Genomic DNA, 22,302 nt, shown 5'->3' on the forward strand with positions numbered 1-22,302 from the left:
AAATCCGACCCAAGACTAGCTGTGTGCCTTGGGTTCCTGGCATATAAAAATGAAGGGGCTGGATTCAATGGCTTCTGAGATTCCTTCTAGCTCTACCGTCTAGGACTTGGTGTTTTCCCTTTTCAATGGGCTGGAGACGTTGTATAGGGCGTGATCTTGTCATAAACATCTGCTTCAGTGACATCCAGAATCTGGGATTAAGAGAGGAGATGTCAGGGACATCCAAGGCCTCCCCGACTCCTAGCCTGTTTTGTACCTTCTGGACTTCAGAATTCTGCCTTTACTGCTGTCTCCCCCAGAAACTTTGCTCAGGGCCTACTTTCTCCTTGCCCTGGGTCACTCTCCCACCCATAAGGCCTGCTCACCATCCCTCCACAAGACCCATCCCCTTCTCCCACCCCTGAGTCCTTCCTAGAGCCTACATTTTGTGAAAGGGCCCAGGCCAACTTGCCTTCATTCCCCTCCTGGCCTTGTTTCTGACCTTCTGGACCCATCCATGCTCCCTTGCTGGGTTCTTTCATTCTCTCCCATCCCCCTATTCTTCACTCTGCCTCTCCCTCCCTCCCTCCCTCCCTCATTTTCAGATGAATGTAAGCTCCTTGAGGGCAGGGATGGTTATTTTTTTGGGAGGGTTCATATTTGTAGCCCCACTGCTTAGCAAAAGCCTGGCACATAGTAGGTGCTAAATCATTGCTTGTTTTCTTCCTTCCAAGGAGAGAGGAGGACACTGGGAGTGGCTATCTTCTTTCCTCCATGCTAATCTTGGGACCCATAGTTAGCCAGCATTTCCTCCTCTCTTTCAGTCTCCAGGGAAGCCTAGCCCTTTCTCTGTGCATGTACCTGGTAGATATTCTCAGATGGGGCAGCAGAGGAAGAGCCCTGGACCTGTGCAGTGGGAAAAAGCAGCCTGGTCAGAGACAAATAGGACATCGCAGCTTGAAAGGACTTTAGAATAAAGAACTTCAGAACTGGGAGGGGACTTAGAACAGGAATGTCAAGGCTGGGAGAGCCCTTAGAGCAGGGGATGTCAGGGCTGGGAGGGGCCTTAGAACAGGGAATACGAGGGTTGAGAGGAGCTTTAGAACATGGAATATCAGAGCTGGGAGGTCCCTTAGATCATAGAATGTCAGAGTTGGAATGGACCTTAATCAATCCATCCACTAATCAGGCCACAAGCATTTATTAATCACTTTCTGTGGGTCAACCACTCTGCTCGACACTGTGGATACAATAATAAAGACAGTCTCTGCTCTCGAGAAAGTTACATTCTAGCTATTGGGGAGTCGAGGGAAGAGTCTAGCAAGAAAGCTGTCATGTTGCTATTTGAGCTGGGTCTGAAAGGGAGATAAGAGCCTGCGTTGAGAGGAGGGAGTATTTTCTGGGCATAGGGACAGGCTTGGAGGCAGGAGATGAGCAGCTGATGAAGAGTAATAAAGTCAATTTGGGGGAACTGTCAGTTGCATAAAAGGGAGAAAAGTGTAGTAGGATAGGAAACATTGCATGGAGCCTGTGTGAAGGGCTTTGAAGACAAATAGATGAGTTTTTATCTGATCCTTTCTCCCTCTTCAGTTTGGCATCTTAGAAGACTCCCTTCTAAGCTCAGCTCTGGCACCAACTTTTGCAGGAAGACTTTCTTGATTCTCTCCCCACCCCAAGTTCCTAGCTACTTGATTTAATAGGGGAGCCATTGAAGCTGCTTGAGCAGGTGCTTATACGGTTAGGGAAAATCACTTTGGCAGCTGTATGGAAGACTGATTACAGAGGAAAGAGACACACCAATTAGCAGACTTTTGTAATCGCCCAGGTCAGAGGGGATGAGGATCTGAATGAGCATGGTGTCTGGCTGGGTGGGGAGAAGTTATATGGGAGAGATTTTGTGGGGGCAGAAATGACAAAAATTAGTAATTGGCTATGTTGGGTGAGAGCGAATGAGGAGATGACAGTGATTCAAGGGCTGGGATACTGAGATCTGGGAGGATGATGGGGTGCTCGACAGTAATTAGGAGGGAAGAGTTTGGAAGCAAAGATAATGTTGTCTGTTTTGGTTATGTAGAGTATGACATGCCTACGTGGCATCCGGTTTGAGATGTTCAAGAGTAGGGTTAAAGATAGAGAGCTGGGTTTGTTGTTGTTTGTTCTTCGTTCTCAAAGAGGACCAATGACACCACAGGGCAATGTCTTCCTTGACTTGTGCATGAATTGGATATAAGTGAAGCAAAGCTGAGCAAAGTCATGTGCCTCACTCTCTTCTCCAGAGCCATCAGAGTCTAGTGGCAAGACAAAAGTCAAGAAGACTGTTGATGGCCCAAGAATACTGGGCTATTGTCTTCATTGAGAGCTGAGAGAGACCTTAGGATATAGACTATCATTAGAGCATAGAATATCAGAGGTGGGAAGGGCTTAGAACACAGATTGTCACACATTAGAATTCTCTTACCTCCAAAGAGTGCAGGAACCTCCTCTCTGGCAAGGCATGCCACTTCACTTTCAGACACATCTAATAGGATATTTTTTCCTTCACATGAAGCCTCCCTCTTTTTTTTTTTTTTTTTGCAAGGGGAAAGGTAGGGCAATTGGGGCTAAGTGACTTGCCCAAAGTCACACAGCTAGTAAGTATGTCATGTGTCTGAGGCTGGATTTGAACTCACGGCCTCCTGACTCCAGGGCCGGTGCTGTACTCATTGCACCTCCTAGCTGTCCCAGAAACCTTCCTCTTTACGACTGAACCTATTACTACTAGTTATGTGCCAGGGTATATTCTTACCTCTGGGGCTAACGGGGTACAGGCCCTGGAAAACTCCACCTTGAACTCTTTAAATTTCCCTGAGAGCTGGCATTTGACCGAGGCTATAAGCCTTTCCTTATGGCTATGCCCAATTCTCTGTTACCCTCAACCTAGTCCAGGCCTTCCTTGTCTGTTATCTCCGGATGGCCTTTGGCTACTTCCCACCCTTGATCCTATCAAAACCCCATTCTCTGTGTTCCTAGCTTTCGACCTTTAGTCACCGCAGCCTACTGGCTACTCCCATCAAGGTCCTCTCTAGGCCCCTCTTCCAATCACCCCAGACTACTTGGCCAACTCCCACAGTCTTTCTGTATATAAGATCCATCTTGTTTCCATGAGAGCGCTCAGATCCTTTAAGAGTCTAGCTGATGCTGAGATTCCTTAAAATTCTGGCCAATATGGAGGATTTTTAATAAACCTTGTTTTCCTTTGGCTGAAAGAAGCCTTGCATCAAATTCATTTGGGCAGGACCTGTGTTTCAGGGTCCTAGCACCCCTAAACCTCAACAGGGCCAAAAGACTAACTTGAATCCTACTTCCATATACCAGGTCTTCAGCAACTCAGTGGTGGCTCCCATATCTACTCCTTCCAAACCAAATCTTTTCTTCTCCCAGCTGGTTACCGCAAGTTCCTCCCATTGATCTGTTTAAGTGGCATGAACTTGGGGCCCATCATCCTTCTGAAGACCCTCCAGTGAATGCCTTATAGCTCATCAGCATTCTCCGATAATCATCCCACCCAAACTCTCAGGGCCTACAATTGGGGGTTCTGGGAGAATAGCCCCTTTCCCACCCCACGACTATTGTTGCTGTTTAATCATTTTTATTATGCCGGACTCTTTGTGACCATCATTTTTGGGTTTTCTTGGCAGAGATGCTGGAGTGGCTTGCCATTTCCTTCTCCAGATCATTTTACAGATGGCAAAAGGGTTAAGTGACTTGTCCAGGGTCACATAGCTAGTAAGTATGTGAGGTCGGATCTGAACCCAGGTCTTCCTGACTCCAGGCCTGGCACTCAATCCACTGTGCCATCTAGCTGTCCCACCCCATAACAGACACCCAAAAATCCCTGAAAAAAGTGCCTGAAGAGATGCTCTCTGACCCTACCTGTGGAAGCCGAGGAAATCCTTGAAATGAAACATTATTCATGTACAGTGTGGAGTCTTCACCTGGAGAGAGGGAAACCCAGACAGAAGATCTTGGTGTGTTGGAACGCCATGAGAGAACAACTAGACATAGAACAAAGTGTGGGGAAGCTAGTTGGCACAATGGATAGGGGACTGGACCTGGAGTCAGAAAGATCTGAGTCCAAATCTAGACTCAGATACTTTACTGGTTGTGTAACCCTGACCAAATCCCTTAACTTTAATTTGCCTCAGTTTCCTCAAGTGTAAAATGGGGATAATAATGCCATCTATCTCCCAGGGTTATGGTGAAGATCCAATGAGTTAATTAGCATGGTGTTTGACATATAGTTGCTGTTTAAGAAATGCTTGTTTCGGGTATAACCTACATAAAATTGCTTGCCTTCTCAATGACGAGGGTGGGGAGAGAGGAAGAGAATTTGAAACTCGAAATTTTAAAAACAAATGTTAACACTTGTTTACATGTAATTGGGGAAAATAAAATATAGAAGTAAAAAAAGAAAAAATAAATGCTTGTTTCCTCTCTTCTTTCTTTTCTCACATACCTCACAGCTAGCATATACATATATACATAGCATATCTGTCATCTAAGATTCCAAGGTGGGCCTCCAACAAGGTTTCTATGTCTATGGTTCTAGGAGTCTCTGGTTGTAGAATTTATAGTTATAGAGTTGGTGGTTTGAGATTCCATGATGGCCCCTTCCTGAGTACCGCCTCTCAGCTCTGAGTTCTCTTTCCAGAGAAACTCCAGGAAGGCATAAATTCCTTAAGGTCAAGGACTGGGTCACTTTGATCATAAAGTTCTATTCTCCACATCATGGAGGGAACCCTGAGCCCTCCAAGGCTGTGCTGTTATGGTAATTAAGGTGGGACTTTTTTTACTGTTTTCTCTTTTGGAGCACCGAGGTAATCAAGTGCCTTTGATGAGTCTGGCCTTTGTTTCTTTGATTAAATTGGAAGTCTTTGGTGACCTGCTTAAGAAACAAGAAAGCCTAGTTCACACGGTTTTGAGTCGCATGGTTGTGACGTCCTTTGACCCTGAACAGGGTGTATAAACTCAGAGGTTAGCATTTTGTTTGGGGCTTTCACTCACTGGAAGAATGTCATGTGATCTGAGCAGACAAGACTCTGGTTAGCCACTGGAGGCCCCCCCCACTCCCCCACCCCCAGTTTTGAAAACCCAGGTGTTGGTGCCTCTCTCTCTGGTAACTATGTAATTCTTTGGTCAGACAGCTAGAGGCCTGTCTGTTGATAACTGTGTGTGTTTTCTCTGTTTACATTGTCTCTGCAATTTCTGTTTGTATTTGCTCTGAAGTTCAGGGTGCTGGCTTTCCCCGCTGAACTAAGTGAATGATATATGTTATTGTTAACCCTCTAAAGTTGCTTTCCCTAGAAAAGCAGATCAAAGAACCTGGGCTAGCAGCCATTCTGTGTGCTGGTGTTATTGGTCTCGCACAGACACAGTAGTGGCAAGTAGTATTGTTGTTACATGTGCCCAGGAGAAGAGGTTTCCAATACAGTTCCAATAAAAACCTGTATCTGTTTTCTGATGACCACCCTTGCTAAATAAGCATTTCCAAAGAAATTATCAGGGGGATAATGACCATTTCTGTACTTTCGTTAGTTGTAGAGGATGAGGAGATAAAGAAATTCTACTAAGAACTTAGTAAAACCTACCAAGTTAAATCAATATCCACTTTCCAACTCAGTGACTTCAATGCCAAGAACAGGATGAAGGAGGAAAACATGGTTCAGGAATAAGAAATAAAGAGGTAATTTTTACCTTTCAAGAAGAGAATTGGGAGATGTTAGACCTGACAAGCACCAAATAACATCACAAAATTGGAAACTGATTAAATTCTAAGAGAAAGGAAATGATTGGTGTAAAGCCAATCAGTAAGCTTCAGGTGGGACCAACAAAGGGAGGTCTGATTAGAGACATGCCCACACCCTTTCATAAATTAAGTGTGAAGTCCCAGGCTAGTTAGCGAACTAGTTTGCTAGTTTGAGAGAGATGTGAAACCCTCAGGGCCCTAAGGGGAGTTGCTAAGACCAGAGACAATGGTATGTGCCTGAGTTCTAGTCAGTCAGATGATGTCTAAGGACTGTATAAAAAGAGAGAACAGAGCCCGGAAACAGGAGAAGCTGAGAAAACTGAGGACTGAGGACAAGGAAGAGCAGAAACTGAGGAGTGAGGACTGAGAGTGGAATGGTGAGCAGCAGGATTCAGAAGCCAAGGGCCAGCTTCTGTAGTGTGCAGAGCAGAGAGTGTTGAACACAAAAGGGAGTTTCTGAACTTGGAGTCATCAGAGCTGCAGGAGAGAGTGCTGAGCAGGGACTTAGGATTCATGAGTGATCTTACAGGAGGGCCCTAGCATTGAGGGGAAGCACAAGTATGATTTGGTTTGCTGCTATAATATTTTGTTGTAATCTCCTTGTTACTATAGTGAGGTGGACTTATCAGTTTTGGAATGTTGTTGCCACAATATCGGATTGGGGGCATTGGTCCTTGAATCTGATCCTTGGGAGTCTAAATAAATGTTATACTTTCTGTGCCTTCTACCTAGAGAATTCATTATACTGTGCAATTCTGAACCATTCAGGCATGCTCATGTTTCTCTCTGAGGTCATGAATTTTGCCTTACTGTTATAATTGGTTACTAGTGTGGTCAGTGTAGAGCCAGACCATAAAAATCAAAAGCAAATAAAAAAAATTGGAAGATATGGTATGCAATGGAGGCAACTCTGACCTGACCTTTTTAATGCGCCTGTTGATGTTGAAACATGACAAATGCATAAAAGAACTAACATCAACCTCAACACTGTCAAACCTTTCAGATTATTTGAATCCCAATAATATCTAAAACCTCCAAACTGCCTTTGCTCTGTGCTAAAAATCCCCTTTTCCTGCCTCAGCAACTTCAAAGACCAGGAGTATCTTTATTGTCTGTGGTGAGAAAGTCTGCAGCCAGAGCTGTGGGCTAGAAACACTTGCATCTCTAAGTGACCCTACATTGTCAATTACTTTGTACCTAAGAACTATCTTTCTTTGATATGGAGATCATAAACTGCAGCTCTGAATTGTTACTTAAACTTTCTCTCTCTCTTGTTCAAGTTAATCAGAAGCTTGCTTCTGGTTGCATGATCATGTATCCACTAGTTCCAAGGGAATAAATCTATACTAATTTTTATTTCACCTAGTCTGTTTGCCTCCTTTAACCAAACTCTCAGGTTGACAGTTATGGTGCCATGACTCAGATGGAAATGGTGGACTGGGACAAAGAACTGCAGCCCAACCTTGCCAATGCTCTGGAATTTTGGCCTTGACAAGGAGGGGGTAAGTTGTCTCTATCCCCAGCTTCCTAAAGGGACTCCCACAAATTTGGTTGAAATCCAAAAATTCCCTTTAAGCTAGCTTTGAGGATGGGGACCAATAAATTGTTTCGGATTAATTTGGTTCCCTCTGTAGATTAATCTTGGAAAACGAGATGGTAGTGTTTTTCACCTTGGGTTTGCTGAGATGGCTGAGCAAGAACTCCCTTAAGGCTTGCAAAGCTGCTAATTCCCTCTACCTTGCTCTCTCTCCTTTACAACAGCTCCAGCTCTAATTGTTACTCTACTCTCTTGGCCCTATTCCTCTCCTCCTTACTGCTTCCCGTTCCCGTAAAGGCTCTGATTCAGGGGAGGATAAAATGCACCTTGTCTTACTCCTTGCCTTTCCCTTACCTGCTCTAGCCCTTTTCCCTCTCCCCTTTCCCTGTCCCCTTCCCAAGGGCATTGTTTTTGAGAAGGACAGCTACACTCTGGATGTAGGTTATGGAGAGTCAGTGACATCAGGGACATCAAGGCTTCCCCCAAAGACCATAGGGGTGCTAATAGCCAATTCATGAAAGCCTCTAATTCCTTCTCTTTGTCGTTAAATTCTGAGCTCAGTCTGTATTTGTTCTGTTAAATCATTAATTTGTCTGTCAATATGTGTGTTAGTGTGTGTGTGCTGTGAAATGAGTTGATCTTGTGAGGTTTGAAATGTCGGCAGCCAGAGATTTTGGGGGGCTTCAACTAGGGAAACAAAGACTCTTTTCCTTGGGGTTGCTCGTCTGGTCAGCCCGGAATTACAGCGGAAATAGAGCTAAAATTTTTTAGCAGATTCTGGGATTTAATCATTAAAAAGTTTGGAAACTAGTTGGAATTTTGGGACAGAGAACTCCTGAACCTATAGATCACTCCAGGAACTCTCACTCCTGCTAAAACACCTCCTCCCAATCCTGATAACTTAGCATTCCCCACTCCCTCCCCAGAGTTAAGAGGATGTCTCAGTGTGGGAATTTATAACATCGTTAAGGGTTTTTGTAATTCCTCTCATCCCCAGGTAAAATCGTAGGGAAAATTTAAATCACCCTTCCCTACCTGGCAAAAGGAGGGGATGCTCAGAAATTCGCAGACTGGCAGTGGCTTTGTGCCTCTTGGGCACCTAGTAGCCCATCCTTTTGGCAAAGCTTGAAAATGTCACCCAGGTTCTATACATTTCACCCACTCTGTCCCCAGCAGCTGCAGACCATGCCACCCCTCCCAGTAAATTCTTCAGTTGTGGGGGGAAGGGAAAGGTGGATGGATTGGGCCTGTGGTTAGAATTTCCTAAAGCTCTGCCTCCAAAAATTGTCTTCACTGTGAAACCAGCCCCTGTTCTCTGCTGTAGGTAAATTTCAAACTTCTCTATCCCAGTTGAAAAACTGTATTTTATTTCTGTTTGACCCACTTCCTGATTTGTAAAGGGAAAATAATAATGGTGATTGTTATGGGATCAAAATGATAATGATTGTAAAATGTTTAATATAACGTCTGGTATATGTTAGACACAATATTATTATTATCTCTCTATAATTTAATGTAATTGGTAACTTTTGAAGTGGTTTTTACATACCAAAAGTAATAAGTTGGAAAATTTTCCATATGTGGTAATCTGGAAATGCAATTGATGTCATCTGAAATTTATTGTTTCTGTGTTTCTAAAAATTATATTGTATTTCTGAAATTCTCTTAGATTGTGAAATTTGAGAAGACGATTATGTGATAGAAATGACATTATAGCAACTTTAATCTGATTTTGATGTATGTGAATTGGTTGCTTTTAAAGGATGTGATGAAATTTGATTTAGAACCTATAACAACTAAATAATTAGTAATACTGATATCTACTATGAGAACAGACTTTCCATGTGAAATCTTGTCTATCATGAGAATATATGTGGTGGTTTAAAGTTATAGTTTCAAATAATGAGATGAAAGATTCTCTGTGCAAGGAGATTTAGAAATGCATCACCTAAATTGATAAATGGGTTGTTTCAAGTTTTAAAAAGCATAATTATGTCTAGGGCACTGTTACATTTCTAAATTGTGTAATTTAAGTTAAAATTAGTGTTTGAATTTATCATATGTTAAAGATTCAACTCCTGAAGTATCTCTTTTCTCCAGAATGAGTGTAATTGGGGAAGAATAAAAAAAAGAGTTGAGAAACAAAGATAGTAGTGAGATCAAAGTTAGGAACCTCTTTTGTTTAAGGCAGGTAAGCAGGTTTGGGATAAGTCATCCAAGCCCTTCCTGTCCCCTACATAGTTGTTATGTTGAGAGAATCTTAAGCAGTATTTTAGAAGACAGAAAAGTTGTGAAACTTGATTTGAATTGATGCTCAATGAAATTTGGGACAGTCCTATCTGAAAGATATTTATTTGCTATTTAAGATTTTTATGGGACTATGATTTACTATTGTTTTAAGCTCTGATTACGGGGATGGGTATCATAAAGCCATAGTAGAATTGCATGCACTACAGGCTGAGAACTTTAAAGGTGGATGGCTGTTCCCGGGAAAAAGTTTTGAAGATGACCTTGGACACTGCCTAGGTAAGATCTTCCTGAATCTGTTTCCCAAATTCCACTACTTCCTTTCTGAAAAGGAAAATCCCCCCACCTAATTACTCCTAAGCCCTGCTTTCAGCATCTAGTGACTGTATGATTGGCTGTCAGATATGACTCATGCCTGGAATGAAACAGAGCTAAGGAAGTTCTTTCCTTCTGTCACATTGTCCCTCTTTTCTTTCATAGCAAATTTATATTATCAAGAAGTTTTGTAAGCACAATGCTGAATCTATTAGGTAATAGATGGATATTGGAACATCTCCAAGTTATTATAATAGGATGCAGGAATGAATAGCTTACAATTTTAAATAATTTTAACCTATGTTTGTGGCCAAATAAAAATAATAAATATAGAGATAACATCCTCCAAAAGGAAGAAATGATTAGACAAAGTAATAAGATAAAGATGTAATACAGTAGATGTCTAATTCAATAGGAAAGCAAAATTTTGTGATAAGTAACATTGAGAAAAGTAACAGGATTAGATTGATTCCTCTGAGAATTATATACAGATGCATATGATTGACCTCCAAAAATTTATTATGCTTTGGTAAATAGATCTTAAATCTGGATTTCTGCACCTTTATTGAAGTATCTGTCTGATAATTTTAAAAGGAAGATGAATTCAATTTTATGGCTGAAGCTTCACATTTTAAAAGATTCTTATACCAGGTACAAGACTTAGGTAAGGATAGAAACAGCAGATGATATATAGACTGAAATTCTCTGAAGTTTCAAAAATGGAAAACCAAATTTGAATGATTGTACTAAGTTATATTAAGTAAGAATTATCTGGGAGTTATGAAATGATTGGGTAAATTGGTACTCTTGTATAGTCATATGAAAGATAATATTGTTCTAAATATTAATGGGAATAGTTTGGACAAAGGAAAAAGAAGTCTGTGAATTAAAGATACAAATGTAAGGTTGAATCATTATCCCACAGACTAAGGCTGGGATTTAAAGTTACTTTGTATCTACGTGCAATAAGGTCCTTAAATGTCTCAAAGTGATATAAGAACAATTGCGTATTAATACAAATTGTGCAATTAATTGCTGGAATGAAATCAGAAACATTTTTCCTATCATTTATATGGTCCAATTTTTGAAATGCATGCAAGCTATTTAAAACGAGCCTTAAGGATGTTCCTTAAGCAATGTAAGTACAGTAACAAATCTATTAAAATAATTGGTTATGGAACATCTTAGGTTACCATAGGACTGGAACTAGTATTCCTATATAAGTTAAGGTCCTTTAATTCTTGGTAATGGTATGAAGACAATTAGGTCAAGGACCTGTGAGAATATTATTTTGTTAATATCATGCCTGTCTAAAGCTTTATTACAATTAATAATGTTAAAAGAAGAATGGCTTGTGGTTTATTTTGTAAATGCCATCAAAGAGACATGGCATGACTAAAAATTTATGATGTTATATGTACTGTGTTACAGGGATACCAGAAATTCAATGTTAGTTGATATTGTTAATGATTGCATTGCTTGGTATGGTTCGTATTTAAGTTTTCTTGGTTTTCTGATGTGTAAATGTGACATGGACATGTTAGTCTTCTAAGTAGTTTAATCTGTATCTGACTTAATGTAATTATGCAATTTTGTGAATTGTGGGAAAAGAACTTTATTGCATTGTTTGAACCTAGCCCTGCTTGGCTGGGAAACTGAACCATTTCTATATGCCTTTAGACAAGGATCTATGTTGTGCAGTTTCCACTCAATTATCAAATCATGTGTTTTCTGGGAGCCTCTGTCAGGTCTGTCATATCTAAAGATTGCTTCTGCTCCCAAATGAACATCTGAGCCCATAGGAGAACTTGCCCTCTGGTTTCCAAGGGGCCTGAAAATGATGACATCAGCCAAGAGTCCGGACCAGGCCTGTGAGAAACAAAGCTCACTCCCTATCTGAAGCCTGGGGTCGGCAGCTTACTCAGATTCCCTCCTACTTTCTGCTGCTGGGGGACTTATTGTACTTGTTTTCTCCTATGACTAAGGGTCCGACTAGGGCTGACCTTGGCCCACAAATGTTCTACCACTTTAGTTAACAAAATAATACTGTCAATGGTTGTTTTTCCCTCTGTCGTCTCCCTGGTCAGCAAAGTAAGAATTTTTAGAACTTCCTTTCCCATTCCCTGAAGAAAAGTCATTACCTCTGTTGGTCTGCAGGTGTCACCTCAGCTCACCTTTGGCCAAAAGGAGGAAATGTCAAACCTTTCAGATTATTTGAACCCCAATAATATCTAAAACCTCCAAACTGACTTTTCTCTATGCTAAGAATCCCTTTTTCCTGCCTCAGCAACTTCAAAGACCAGAAATATCTTTATTGTCTGTGGTGACAGAAAGCCTGCAGCCAGAGCCGTGGGCTAGAAACATTTGCATCTCTAAGGGACCCTACATTGTCAATTACCTTGTACCTAAGAACTATCTTTCTTTGATATGGAGATCATAAACTGCAACTCTGAATTGTTACTTAAACCTTCTCTCTCTCTCTTGTTCAAGTTAATCGGAAGCTTGCTTCTGGTTCCATGATCATGTATCCACTAGGTCCAAGGGAATAAATCTATACTAATTTTTATTTCACCTAGTCTGTTTGCCTCCTTTAACCAAACTCTCAGGTTGACAACACAGAGTCCTCCATTTTCTAATGGAATTTAAACAATGAAAATCAATTGCTACAACCAGGAGGCTAAAGGAGCATAGAAACCCCAGCAGCAGACACTTGCCAAAAAGAAAGTTAAGACAGTGGCAACTTACAATGAAGTCTTCAAAAAAAAGAAGTGGGGTTCAATGAGAAAAAAAGGATATGAAATGTTAGAGAGAAACAACTTTTGTCAGGAGAAAAAAATAATGGAAGGAAAAGAAAGAAAAGCACAAGTTTGCACTTAGAACTCAGATGGATGTTGACTGCCAGAGATGAGTATTAGTATTAGCCAACAATGAGTTCAATATGCACCATCAGCCAGGGAGGTGAAGATACTTTGTCTTGTAGGCCCCAAGTTTGCATGGCCATGGTGATACCCACGGAAGGGGTGAAGACCACCTGTGACACATAGGCAGCTAGGCTCCTATTGCCTGAGAGTGAAGCTGGGTCTGGAACTTTTCCAGGAGAAGACATTAGAGGAAGTAAAATTTGTAGCCCTTGTTCAATCTCTGCCATGTTTAATCTTGAATGGCTGGCTGGTGGCAGGAGTAACTGCAGAATGAAGGTCTATGTGAAGAGATAGAGACCAAGAAAAGGGGACATGATCCCCAGAAACTTTGACTTCATTCCCCAGAGGACATCCTGCTGGAGAGAGAGGGAGAGGGAGAGGGAGAGGGGGGGGTGAGAAAGAGAGAGACAGAGAGAGTTGGAGCAAAATAATGAAACCCCTGGATTGGACTGCAAGGATTCTAACTAAGGAAAGAGAAAATAGTTGATGAGATGCAAGGGAGACTCCTCCATGGTAATGTCAATATCTAGTGTAAACAGATTCTATTGATTCAAGATGGTGGCAGGAAGTGTGAGACCTAAGTTCACTGTGCTCCAAGGAAAGGGCTGCTAACTCATACTGCTAGCACTAGTCAGTGTAAGCACTCATTTTACACATGAGGAAACAGACCCAGAGAGCTGAAGTGTTTCCCCAAAGGTCGCATAGTTACTAAATGGGAACACTGAGTTTCCCCTTTTGCGAAGGGGGAGCTCCAAGAAGTTTCAGTGATATGAGGATGAGCATGTAGGTCCTCTTGGTATGTCATATAGTCATAAATAATCAGGGTAGAAAGGGCCCTCAGAGATTGTCTAGACCAACCACTTAATTTTACATTTGATCTAATTGAGACCTAGAGAAGGGTAGAGACTTGCCCAAAGTCACATGGCCAGATGCTATTTTCCCATTTTTCTGTGGCATCACACTGCCTGTCGGGGGCCATACTTACCTGTTTTCTGGGTTGGGCGAGTCCTCCTTCTTAGAATTGGATGTCCTAGGATACCTTGAGAGGCTCTAAAACAGCAAGACAGGAGAGCCATGAATAGCCTTCTTCCTTGGGGCCCCCTGGCTTGGGGGTAAGTAAAAGGGAGGTCCCTGGATATCTGGCATTGGGAGGATTCAATAGGCATGGGGAGGGGTTGTTAACAGCCATTGCTTGAGACTCTAACCTGAGCTCCAACAACCTGCTGGTCATACCCTCCTGGATTAAGGTGCCAGTGGCTCCTCAGCCTCCACAGTTCACACTTGAACTCACCATTCCCTCCACGAAGCTTGCCTCCAGGCACACTCTCTCCCCCTCAACCTCTTTATTTCTGCTGAAAATACTATCACCCAGGCTGGGAACTGCAGGTCGGATCTTCTTTCCCCCTCATACCCCAACCAATTGGTTATCTTGTTCTGCCAATTCTCTCTCAGTCAGCCTCTGCTTTCCCTTTGCGCATTCCCCGCACGAGTTAGGGGTCTCATCTCCCTGTCTAGACTTTTGTAAGATCTTCCTAACTGGTCTTTCCACTTCCTGTGTCTCTTCTTTCCAGCCCGTACTTGCCACAGCTGATCAAAATGCTTCTAAGGCTCAAGTCTGACCCTGTCACTCCCTTGCTCAAGAACCCTCCAAGGTGTGCTAACTATAGGACAAAATACAAACCCCTGAGACAGGCATTCAAAGCCCTTTCCCACTGATCTCTGACAGTGGGACTGATGATTTACTTCCTTGGTGCTTCTCTTCATATAGCCCAAGATCACTACAGATTTTTCAGCTGCCATGTCAAATGCTGATTCCTATCGAGTCCTATTCAGTCCATGAAAATATCCAGATTTTTTTAGATGAACTCTTGTCTAGCCACACCTACCCCATCTTTTTCACTTGTGAAATTAAACCAATGAAATGAACCCAATTGTAAGATTTTACATTCAACCATACTGTAATTATTTCTTCTTTCTCTCCCTCCCTTCTTTTATTCTTCCCTCCCCTCCCTTCCTTCCCTCCCTCTCTTCCTTCCTTCCTTCCTTCCTTCCTTCCTTCCTTCCTTCCTTCATCCCTCTCTCAGTTCATTTCCTCCCTCCCCGCTTCAGTCCTTCCTTCCTTCCTTCCTTCCTGCCTTCCGTCCTTCCGTCCTTCCTTCCCTCCTTCTTTCCTTCCTTTCCTCCCTTCTTCCTGCCTCATCTCTGCCTTAGTGAGTCTTGGCTCCTTGTTTTGGGGAGTAGGGTGGAGCTGAGATGATAGAAGGGTCTCCTTTCCTACCTTCCCCCCATGGAGGAAATGAGAGATTGTTTTAAAGAGATGATTAAGTGTAGGGGAAAAGAAGGGAAATGAAAAACCTAGAAAGGGGGAGGAGCCCCCAGAAATGGGCCATAGTGCAGAGAAACAGGAGTTTTGGGAAGGAAGTGAAGCCAGGACATAGAAACTACGGCAAAGATCTGGGCGTGCTGATGCAAGGCTCTCATTTCTGTTACCAGGGAGACTGAGGCTGATGGATTGCTTGAGTTGGAATGGCAGTGCTCCTAGTTGATTTCTTATATTTGTTTTCAGCACTGTCCAGCAATGATGTGGAAGGCCTTTGGGTAGAGAGTGCCCTTCAGGCTGCCTAAGGCAGAGTAGACTGGCCCAGGTGGGAAATGGAGTTTGTTGAATCTCTCCCGATGATCAGAGCATGCATGACCACGGCACTTCCAGCCTGGGTAAAGTAGGGAGACCTAGTTTAAAAAAAATGACTGGAGGGAGTGGAAGATAGTTCTGGGTTCTCTCCTCCAATTTGGGGAGAAGGTCTTAGAGAGAGGAAAAACCAAGGAAATCCCATCCTACCGTCTGGTCTTTCTGATGCACAGGATATAGATGAAGGCCCCAATCAAGGCCACCTGGGTCACAACTCCAACCAAAATGCCAGCTTTGATACCTCCTCCAGAACGAAGGTCTTCTGTGGAGAGGGGTGGGGAAAATGAATAAGCATTTATTATGCACCTACTATGTGTCAGGCACTGTGCTAAGCACTTTTACAAATATTATATAATTTCACTTTCACAACAACCCTGGGAGGTAGGTGCTATTATGATCCTCCTCTTACACGTGAAGAAATAGGCAGACAGGTTAAGTGACTTGTCTGGGGTCATATAGCTAGTAAGTATCTGAGTCTAGATTTGAATTCAGGTCTTCCTGCCTCTAAGACCAGTGCTCTATCTACTTCTCCACCTAGCTGTCTGAGAAAGAAGAGAAAAGGAGCCTATAGTGAGATTTTTTTGGCTGTGGGTGTGGCGAATGGGGGGAGCTTGGGGAAAGAATTCCTCCATAGAGCAGACTTGGTCTGTGTACCTTACACATTCCTTGGTGGGGTTGTATTGTCAGTGTCTGGAAAACATCCAGAGACACCTGAGTATTGGACAGCACATTAGACCCAACATGGCTGACACCAAGCTCATTGGCTTCCCCCAAACTGGTCTCCCCTTCTTCATCCCCCTCTCCTATTTTTCTATCCCTGAAGTTTGAATTAGAATTCTCTTTGAATTCATCTATCTGCCCCATCCCTCCACACCCACATCCAATTAATGGCTATGATGTTCTCCCTAATCTCAGGCATTTGTGTGGATTTTGCTCCCTTTTCTCACTTCTATGAAGGGTCTTCATCTCTTTTTCCCTAGACTATGGTGTCAATTTCCCCTGGTCTTCCTGCTCCTGGGCTCTTGACTCTCTCTAATCCATCCTTCCAACTAGCTCCTAAATAATCTTCTTAACTCCCTATTAGGACTATGTGACTCATCTACCCCCAAATCCTTCAGTGGCTCCCAGTGTCTACAGAGTAAATGACAAACTCCTGGTTTTGGCATTCAAGACCCTTCACAATCTGGCTCCCAACAACTTGTTGGATTCTTTGTAGTCAATTATTCTACAACTTCATTATCATGCAACTTTTGTCTCCATGCCCTTGCAAAATCCATCTGCCCGTGTCTTGAATGGACTTCTTCTCTCCTTCCCCCAACACTTCCTTCAAGGTTAAACCCTGGTGGCTGCCTCTTTTAAGAATTTTTTCTTGGCTCCCAGACCCTCCCCCACTTAATTGAATTGAAAGCGCTAATGGAGGATTAGTAACTACCCACTTATCTGGGGCCGCTGGACTTGCTATAGCTTTTCTCTGTGAAAGAGGGAATGCGAGGATGAGTAGGCTGACAAAGGGGGAAACTGAGTCTCAGGGAGGTGATGTGACTTGCTTGTTGAATGTCAGAACTGGGATTTGAGTGCTGGCTTCCTGACCCCAAGTCTAGAACTCTTCCCACTGTATCACACAGCCCAATGTAGCATGAAGTTGGGCTTAAACCTTGGAGAGCTCATTCTTCTTTTACTTGGCAGAGGGTCCCAGTCATTTGGCTGCTTCTAGTGTTCCCTCTGCTAATTATCTACCATTTACCTTCTATTACTTGTTTGTACAGAGTCCTTTGCATGTTATCTCTCCTATTAGACTGTAAGCTCCTTGAGGGCAGGCACCATCTTTTGCTTCTTTTTGTATTCTCAGCACTTAGTACAGTGCCTGGTGCACAGCAGGCACTTAATAAATGCTTATGTATGGACTGATTGGTGAGAACCCCATTGAGAGGAAGGGGCGAGGCAGGTTCCATTTCTCAGATTCAACTCCTTCCTTGGGCTCCCTTGTTGCCCTCTTTCTGGCCCCCTTGGTAGTCTGGGAACCGGTGCCTTGTCCTCATGAGGTGCCCAGTAAAGGCTTGTGAATGACAGCCCAGCAGGGCTATTGCAGTCATTGTCTGGAACACATCCAGGGACACCTGAGTATTGGACAGCACATTAGACCCAACATGCCTGACACCAAGCTCATTGGCTTCCCCCAAATGGTTGCCCCTTCTAATTCCCCCTCTCTTATTTTTCTATCCCTGAAGTTTGAATTAGAATTCTCTTTGAATTTATCTATCTGCCCTGTCCCTCCACTCCCCCAACCAATCAATGGCCATGATGTTCTCCCTAATCTCATAGGTATTTGTGTGGATTTTGCACTCTCCCAGCTGTGACTTGCTCTGGCACCCTCCCCACCCCAATTCAGCCAGAGAATTGTGGTGAGTGCTGCTCCTCAATATGAGGAAGCAAGCATACCTGCTAGCTATGAATACTCCCCACCATACAGATTTCAGAATCTCAGTGAGAAAAACCCTCAGGTGGCCTTTGTGGCACCTTCCACTTCTGAGTTTCTATGTCTCTGTGCCTCAGAAATAATCTAATCTAAACCACAGCAATAGTAACCCCCTCTCCATCTGCCCCCAAGAAATCATCAGCTAGTGTTTCCTTGAATACCTCCAGCAATGGGGAGCTCACCACTATGGAGCGAGTCCATTCCCTGACACATGGTTCTCATTATTGTGGTCTTGATTTGGAGCCCAAATAAGTTTCTCTGGAACCTTCCTCTGCTGCATAATCTACTAAACTATAGGGACATCCCCTCCTCCAGCTGAGGCTCAGCTGGCCCCCTCTTTGAGAAGCCTTGACTCTTCCCGGCCGTTTCTCTGGAAGATGGAGTAAGCCTGGTCCATAACTCTGGTTCCAACCCCACCCTTTCACCCTCCAAGCACACAGGCATTCACCCGCCATGTCCCCACTGAGATCTAGCTCCTCCCCCTCAGGGCATTGGGAGTCCAGGCATGGGGCTGGATCTGGCTGATCTTGGGTCCCAGGCAGTCAGTCCGCTCTGAGCCCTAGGGGAGAAAGCAGCCTGGGCCTGAACCCCACTAGGCCAGGCTGGCAAGTGAATCACCCAAGAAATGCTCCTCTCCTCTGTGGTCTTTGACATACCCCATGTCAGGAGTCTTGAGCCTGCCTCGGCAGAATGGGAGGGGCCAATCCTGCTCCCTGTCCTGGCCAGGGAGGAATGAGGAGAGGGAGACAGTTGATTACTTCCCGACTACTGGTTGTCCCTTATGGTGCTCAAATCCAGTTGTGCCACTTACTGCTCATGCCCCCCCAGGGCAATTCACTTATCCTCTCTGTGCTTCAGTTTCTTTATTTGTAAATTAGAGCTTTGTGCTAGATGGCTCAGTGGACAGAGCACTGGGACTGGAGCCATGAAGACCCGAGTTCAAATCCAACCTCAGATGCTCATTAGCTGTGTGACCCTGGGCAAGTCACTTCTGTTTGCTTCAGTTTCCTCATCTGTAAAATGGGGCTCATAATAGCATCTAATAATTGTGAAGTGCTTAGCATAGTGTCTGGCACATAGTAGGTGCTATATACAAATGTTAGATACTATTATTATTTCCAAGGTCCCTCCTAGCTCTAAATTAATGATTCTGTTGAACCATTTTTGCCCATGGAGGACTCAAGTGTCCTGTCTGACTCAAGCATCACAGGTTTTCTAGTGGGACCAAGGCAGGACCTGGAAGCCTGTGTTGAGATCTGGGGTGGCTCCTATCTCCCTAAAGTAGGAGAGACTTGTCAGTGTCAAACTGATTTCACTTTGGACGGCATGTGGAGGGAGCAGTAACTTCTCAGGGTTCCAGAGAGGAAGCCTCAGGCTTGTTCTCCTGACTCATGCTTCCAGAACCTTGTCCAAGGGAAAAAGATGTGGAAAGCCGTGTGCCATCTGGCCCCTGTGAGCCCTTCCTCAGGCAGACCTAGGCTTCAGAGTTCTCACTCTCCGTACTCCTTGTCCCCGTCAGGTCCTGGCTTCTCCTTGCTCCTGGGAGGAGGAGCTTGGGGAGGTCTCTTGCCCCACATGAGGGAGTCTATCTCTGAACTGTGGCAGCCTGGGAAGGGTGGCACTTACCATACACCTGTAAATGGATGCGAACTGTTGTGACTTCACATTCTGAGTGAATAACTTGTATAATGTAGTCATCATTGTCACTGAGGGTGAGGTTGGGGATGAGCAGAGAGCCGTTGAAGAATATCATCTCCCGGCTATTTTTTGGTGTCTGCTCTCCAGTATGGATGTGGTAGCTAATGATCCGGTTGGAGGATTCTGCTGATTTTCTGTACCAGGTATACCTGCAGGCAGTCTTTGAGAACCCCAGGATGGACAAGGTGACTTCGCCACCCACCATGCCATAGGGTGGGCTTGGTACAACACTGACGGGATCAGCTCGAGCAGATGTTGGCTGGATACAACAGCTAAGGATTGAGGCTGAGAGGGGAGGGAGGAGGCAGAGGTCAGAAGGATCCCCCTGCCCTCCCGAAGGGCCCAGGTTAGAGAGGCTTCATGTACCCAGGGCGAGGGTGTGAGTATCTATCTGTCTCCATCTCCACAGAAAAGCCAAGTGTTGGGTCTTTAACAAAAACCACCTCCAAGTTCTACCTAATTGATGATAACCTCTGCATTGGCCACCCTGAGACTTGATTCAGAAAGTGACAGACAGAATATTAGTCCAAACACGGCAGGGAGAAATTGGTGAGTAAAAGGTGGGGCTGAGGCTGAAATGGGGTTTTAAAGCACAGGATTCAGGGCTGGATGGACCCTTAGAGACACCATGGAGTCCACTGCCCTCATTTTGCAGCTTAGGAAATTGAAGCTTTAACTGCTCTGCCCAATGTCCTACAGAGCAGCATTTGAACCCAGACCTTCTGGCTCCCAATTCAAGGCCTTTTCCTCTACATCCTGTGCATACACTAACAAAGTAGGTGGAATTCAACTGGTTCACACCAGTTTGGCGGAACCTGGTACTTAATTTTAGGTTGAGTTCAGCCAACCTGTCCTTAGCAGGGATGGGGCCTGTGCCTGCCACGTTAGTGGCAGCAGTGGCACCTTGGCTTGGTTCCATGGAGAACTGGTTGTTAATTTATTTGGAATCCCACCTCCGTTAAGGCTGACAGTTTTACTCTCAAACAGCCCTGGGAAGGAGGTTGGGCAGGTATAATTCTCCCCATTTTGCCAGTGAAGAAAAGGGTTCAGAGAAAGTCAGTGACTTGTCCATGGTCATATAGCTGGTAAATATCAGAGCTGGGATTTGAATCTATGTCTTCTCTGACTCTATATCCACTCCTTTGCCTGTGTGAAGATGCCCTGGGTCTTATCGCAGGGTATGGCTCAAGAAAGCCTCCCAGGGCTGCATCTGTAGAGATTGCTTCTGGGACAAGCCCCCAAAGACTAGTCTGGTGCTTGGGCTGATTCTCTTGTCTGGGCAGGATCTCCCAGCATCTGTCTCTCTTTTTGCCATCCCGCCCCACCGCAGCTGGTCTCTCACCTGTGATCAGGAGCCTTTTGCAGGGACTGTCTCTCCTGTGGTGAGCTTCTAAGAGGTGATCCATAGGTCTGTGGTGCTCACTCTGTGTAATCACCCTTGTTGCTCCCAGAAGTCTCTGCCTCTGTGTCCTGAGCCCCAGAGCAGACCCTAGAGGTGTCCTTGCTGGTCTCCAGGTTTAGGGCTGCCCTTGCCTGGGAGCCTGGAGTGGTCTCTGCTTTATTTCCGTCTCCTTCTCTAGGGGACTGAGACCTCTCTCTTTGCAGATGAAGCTCTATTTTCTGCAATGATCACATGGGTTTTACAGGGCAGGCATTAGGTCTCTGACTTTCTCCTCCCCTGCCAATGACTGTGGTTTCCTGTCTCCACCAGGGAGCCCCTCCCCTGCTCAGATCCCACCCACTGTCCATGGAGAAGGGTTCCCCCCCACCCAGGGGACTAGGTATGGCTCAGTGTTTCTTACTGCTCACTTTTGGTCATACCTGTTGCCCCAGACCTACTCCAGTTACCTCTTTCCCATCCAGGACAGGGAAGGGCTGAAGCCTTGACTCCACCCAGAGCCCTAGCAGAGCTGGGTTCTTGCTTTGAGCTTCTCCCAGGACCTGCCTGTTATGCCTCCCTTCCCTCTATCAGGGTACCCTGGCACTCCTTGCTGTGGCTTCTGTGAGAGTCCAGTAGGGCAGAGGAGTGGGGTAAGATTGTTGTCTAAATATTATGGGGTGCCAAATAGGGCTGCCCTTCTCTATGGTGGGGGACGGATGCTGGATTTTCTCCCTCCTGGAGTATAAGAGGGGCTTCTCTGGTGAAAATGGAAGGGCCCCAAAGGGTTGACACTAGGGATAAGGAGAAGGTCCATAGGCCTTGGGATGTCTCTGGATGCTTGCTCCATGCATGACCTTCATCCTTGGGCTCCTTCCTAAATTTGGAACCGAATGTAAAATATAATAAAGATAATAGCAATAGCATTTATATAATGCTTTGAAGTTTGTTAACCTCTTTACAAATATCTCATTTTATCCTCACAACATACCCTGGGAGATAGGTGTTATCATTACCCCCATTTTACAGATAAAGAAACAGAGGTAGGAAGAGATTAAAAGACTTGCCCAATGTCATACAGCTAGTGTCTCAAGCAGCATTTGAACTCAGGTCTTTCTAACTCCAGGCTCAGTGTTCTATGTACTGTGGTGCTCCCTAGCACTGCAATGGAAATGAGAGTCAATGATGGAACCCTAACTGATGATATGACTTAACCACCAGCTAGCGATCATAGTCACTCACTGGAGAGATGCATATTCGCCCTGGAGGTCTGATTA

General features: G+C 44.3%; 1 protein-coding gene across 1 annotated transcript; it reads right to left on the reverse strand.

Annotated features, from left to right (window-relative positions):
- Positions 1–1,319: 1,319 nt before the first annotated feature.
- LOC118836360 (carcinoembryonic antigen-related cell adhesion molecule 5-like) lies at positions 1,320–21,056 on the reverse strand. Its single transcript, XM_036743677.1, has 6 exons — positions 20,990–21,056; positions 19,576–19,932; positions 15,624–15,735; positions 13,770–13,834; positions 3,892–3,953; positions 1,320–1,334 (listed from the first exon to the last, which is right to left on the reverse strand). The coding sequence occupies exons 1-6, from the start codon at positions 21,051–21,053 to the stop codon at positions 1,320–1,322; spliced, it is 675 nt and encodes a 224-aa protein (XP_036599572.1). The 5' UTR covers positions 21,054–21,056.
- Between the last annotated feature and the right edge of the window lie 1,246 nt (positions 21,057–22,302).

This window comes from Trichosurus vulpecula, chromosome 2 (assembly GCF_011100635.1).
Source record: "Trichosurus vulpecula isolate mTriVul1 chromosome 2, mTriVul1.pri, whole genome shotgun sequence".
Classification (NCBI taxonomy): Eukaryota; Metazoa; Chordata; class Mammalia; order Diprotodontia; family Phalangeridae; genus Trichosurus; species Trichosurus vulpecula.

Excerpts from the sequence above, each read along its gene's own strand:
- LOC118836360 (XM_036743677.1), bottom strand. The coding sequence starts at position 21,053 with ATGGATCACCTCTTAGAAGCTCACCACAGGAGAGACAGTCCCTGCAAA. Across the intron at positions 15,736-19,575 it reads CATCCATTTACAGGTGTATG|AAGACCTTCGTTCTGGAGGA; the intron begins GTAAGTGCCACC and ends CCCTCTCCACAG. Across the intron at positions 3,954-13,769 it reads TCGCCCAACCCAGAAAACAG|GTGAAGACTCCACACTGTAC; the intron begins GTAAGTATGGCC and ends CCCTCTCTCCAG.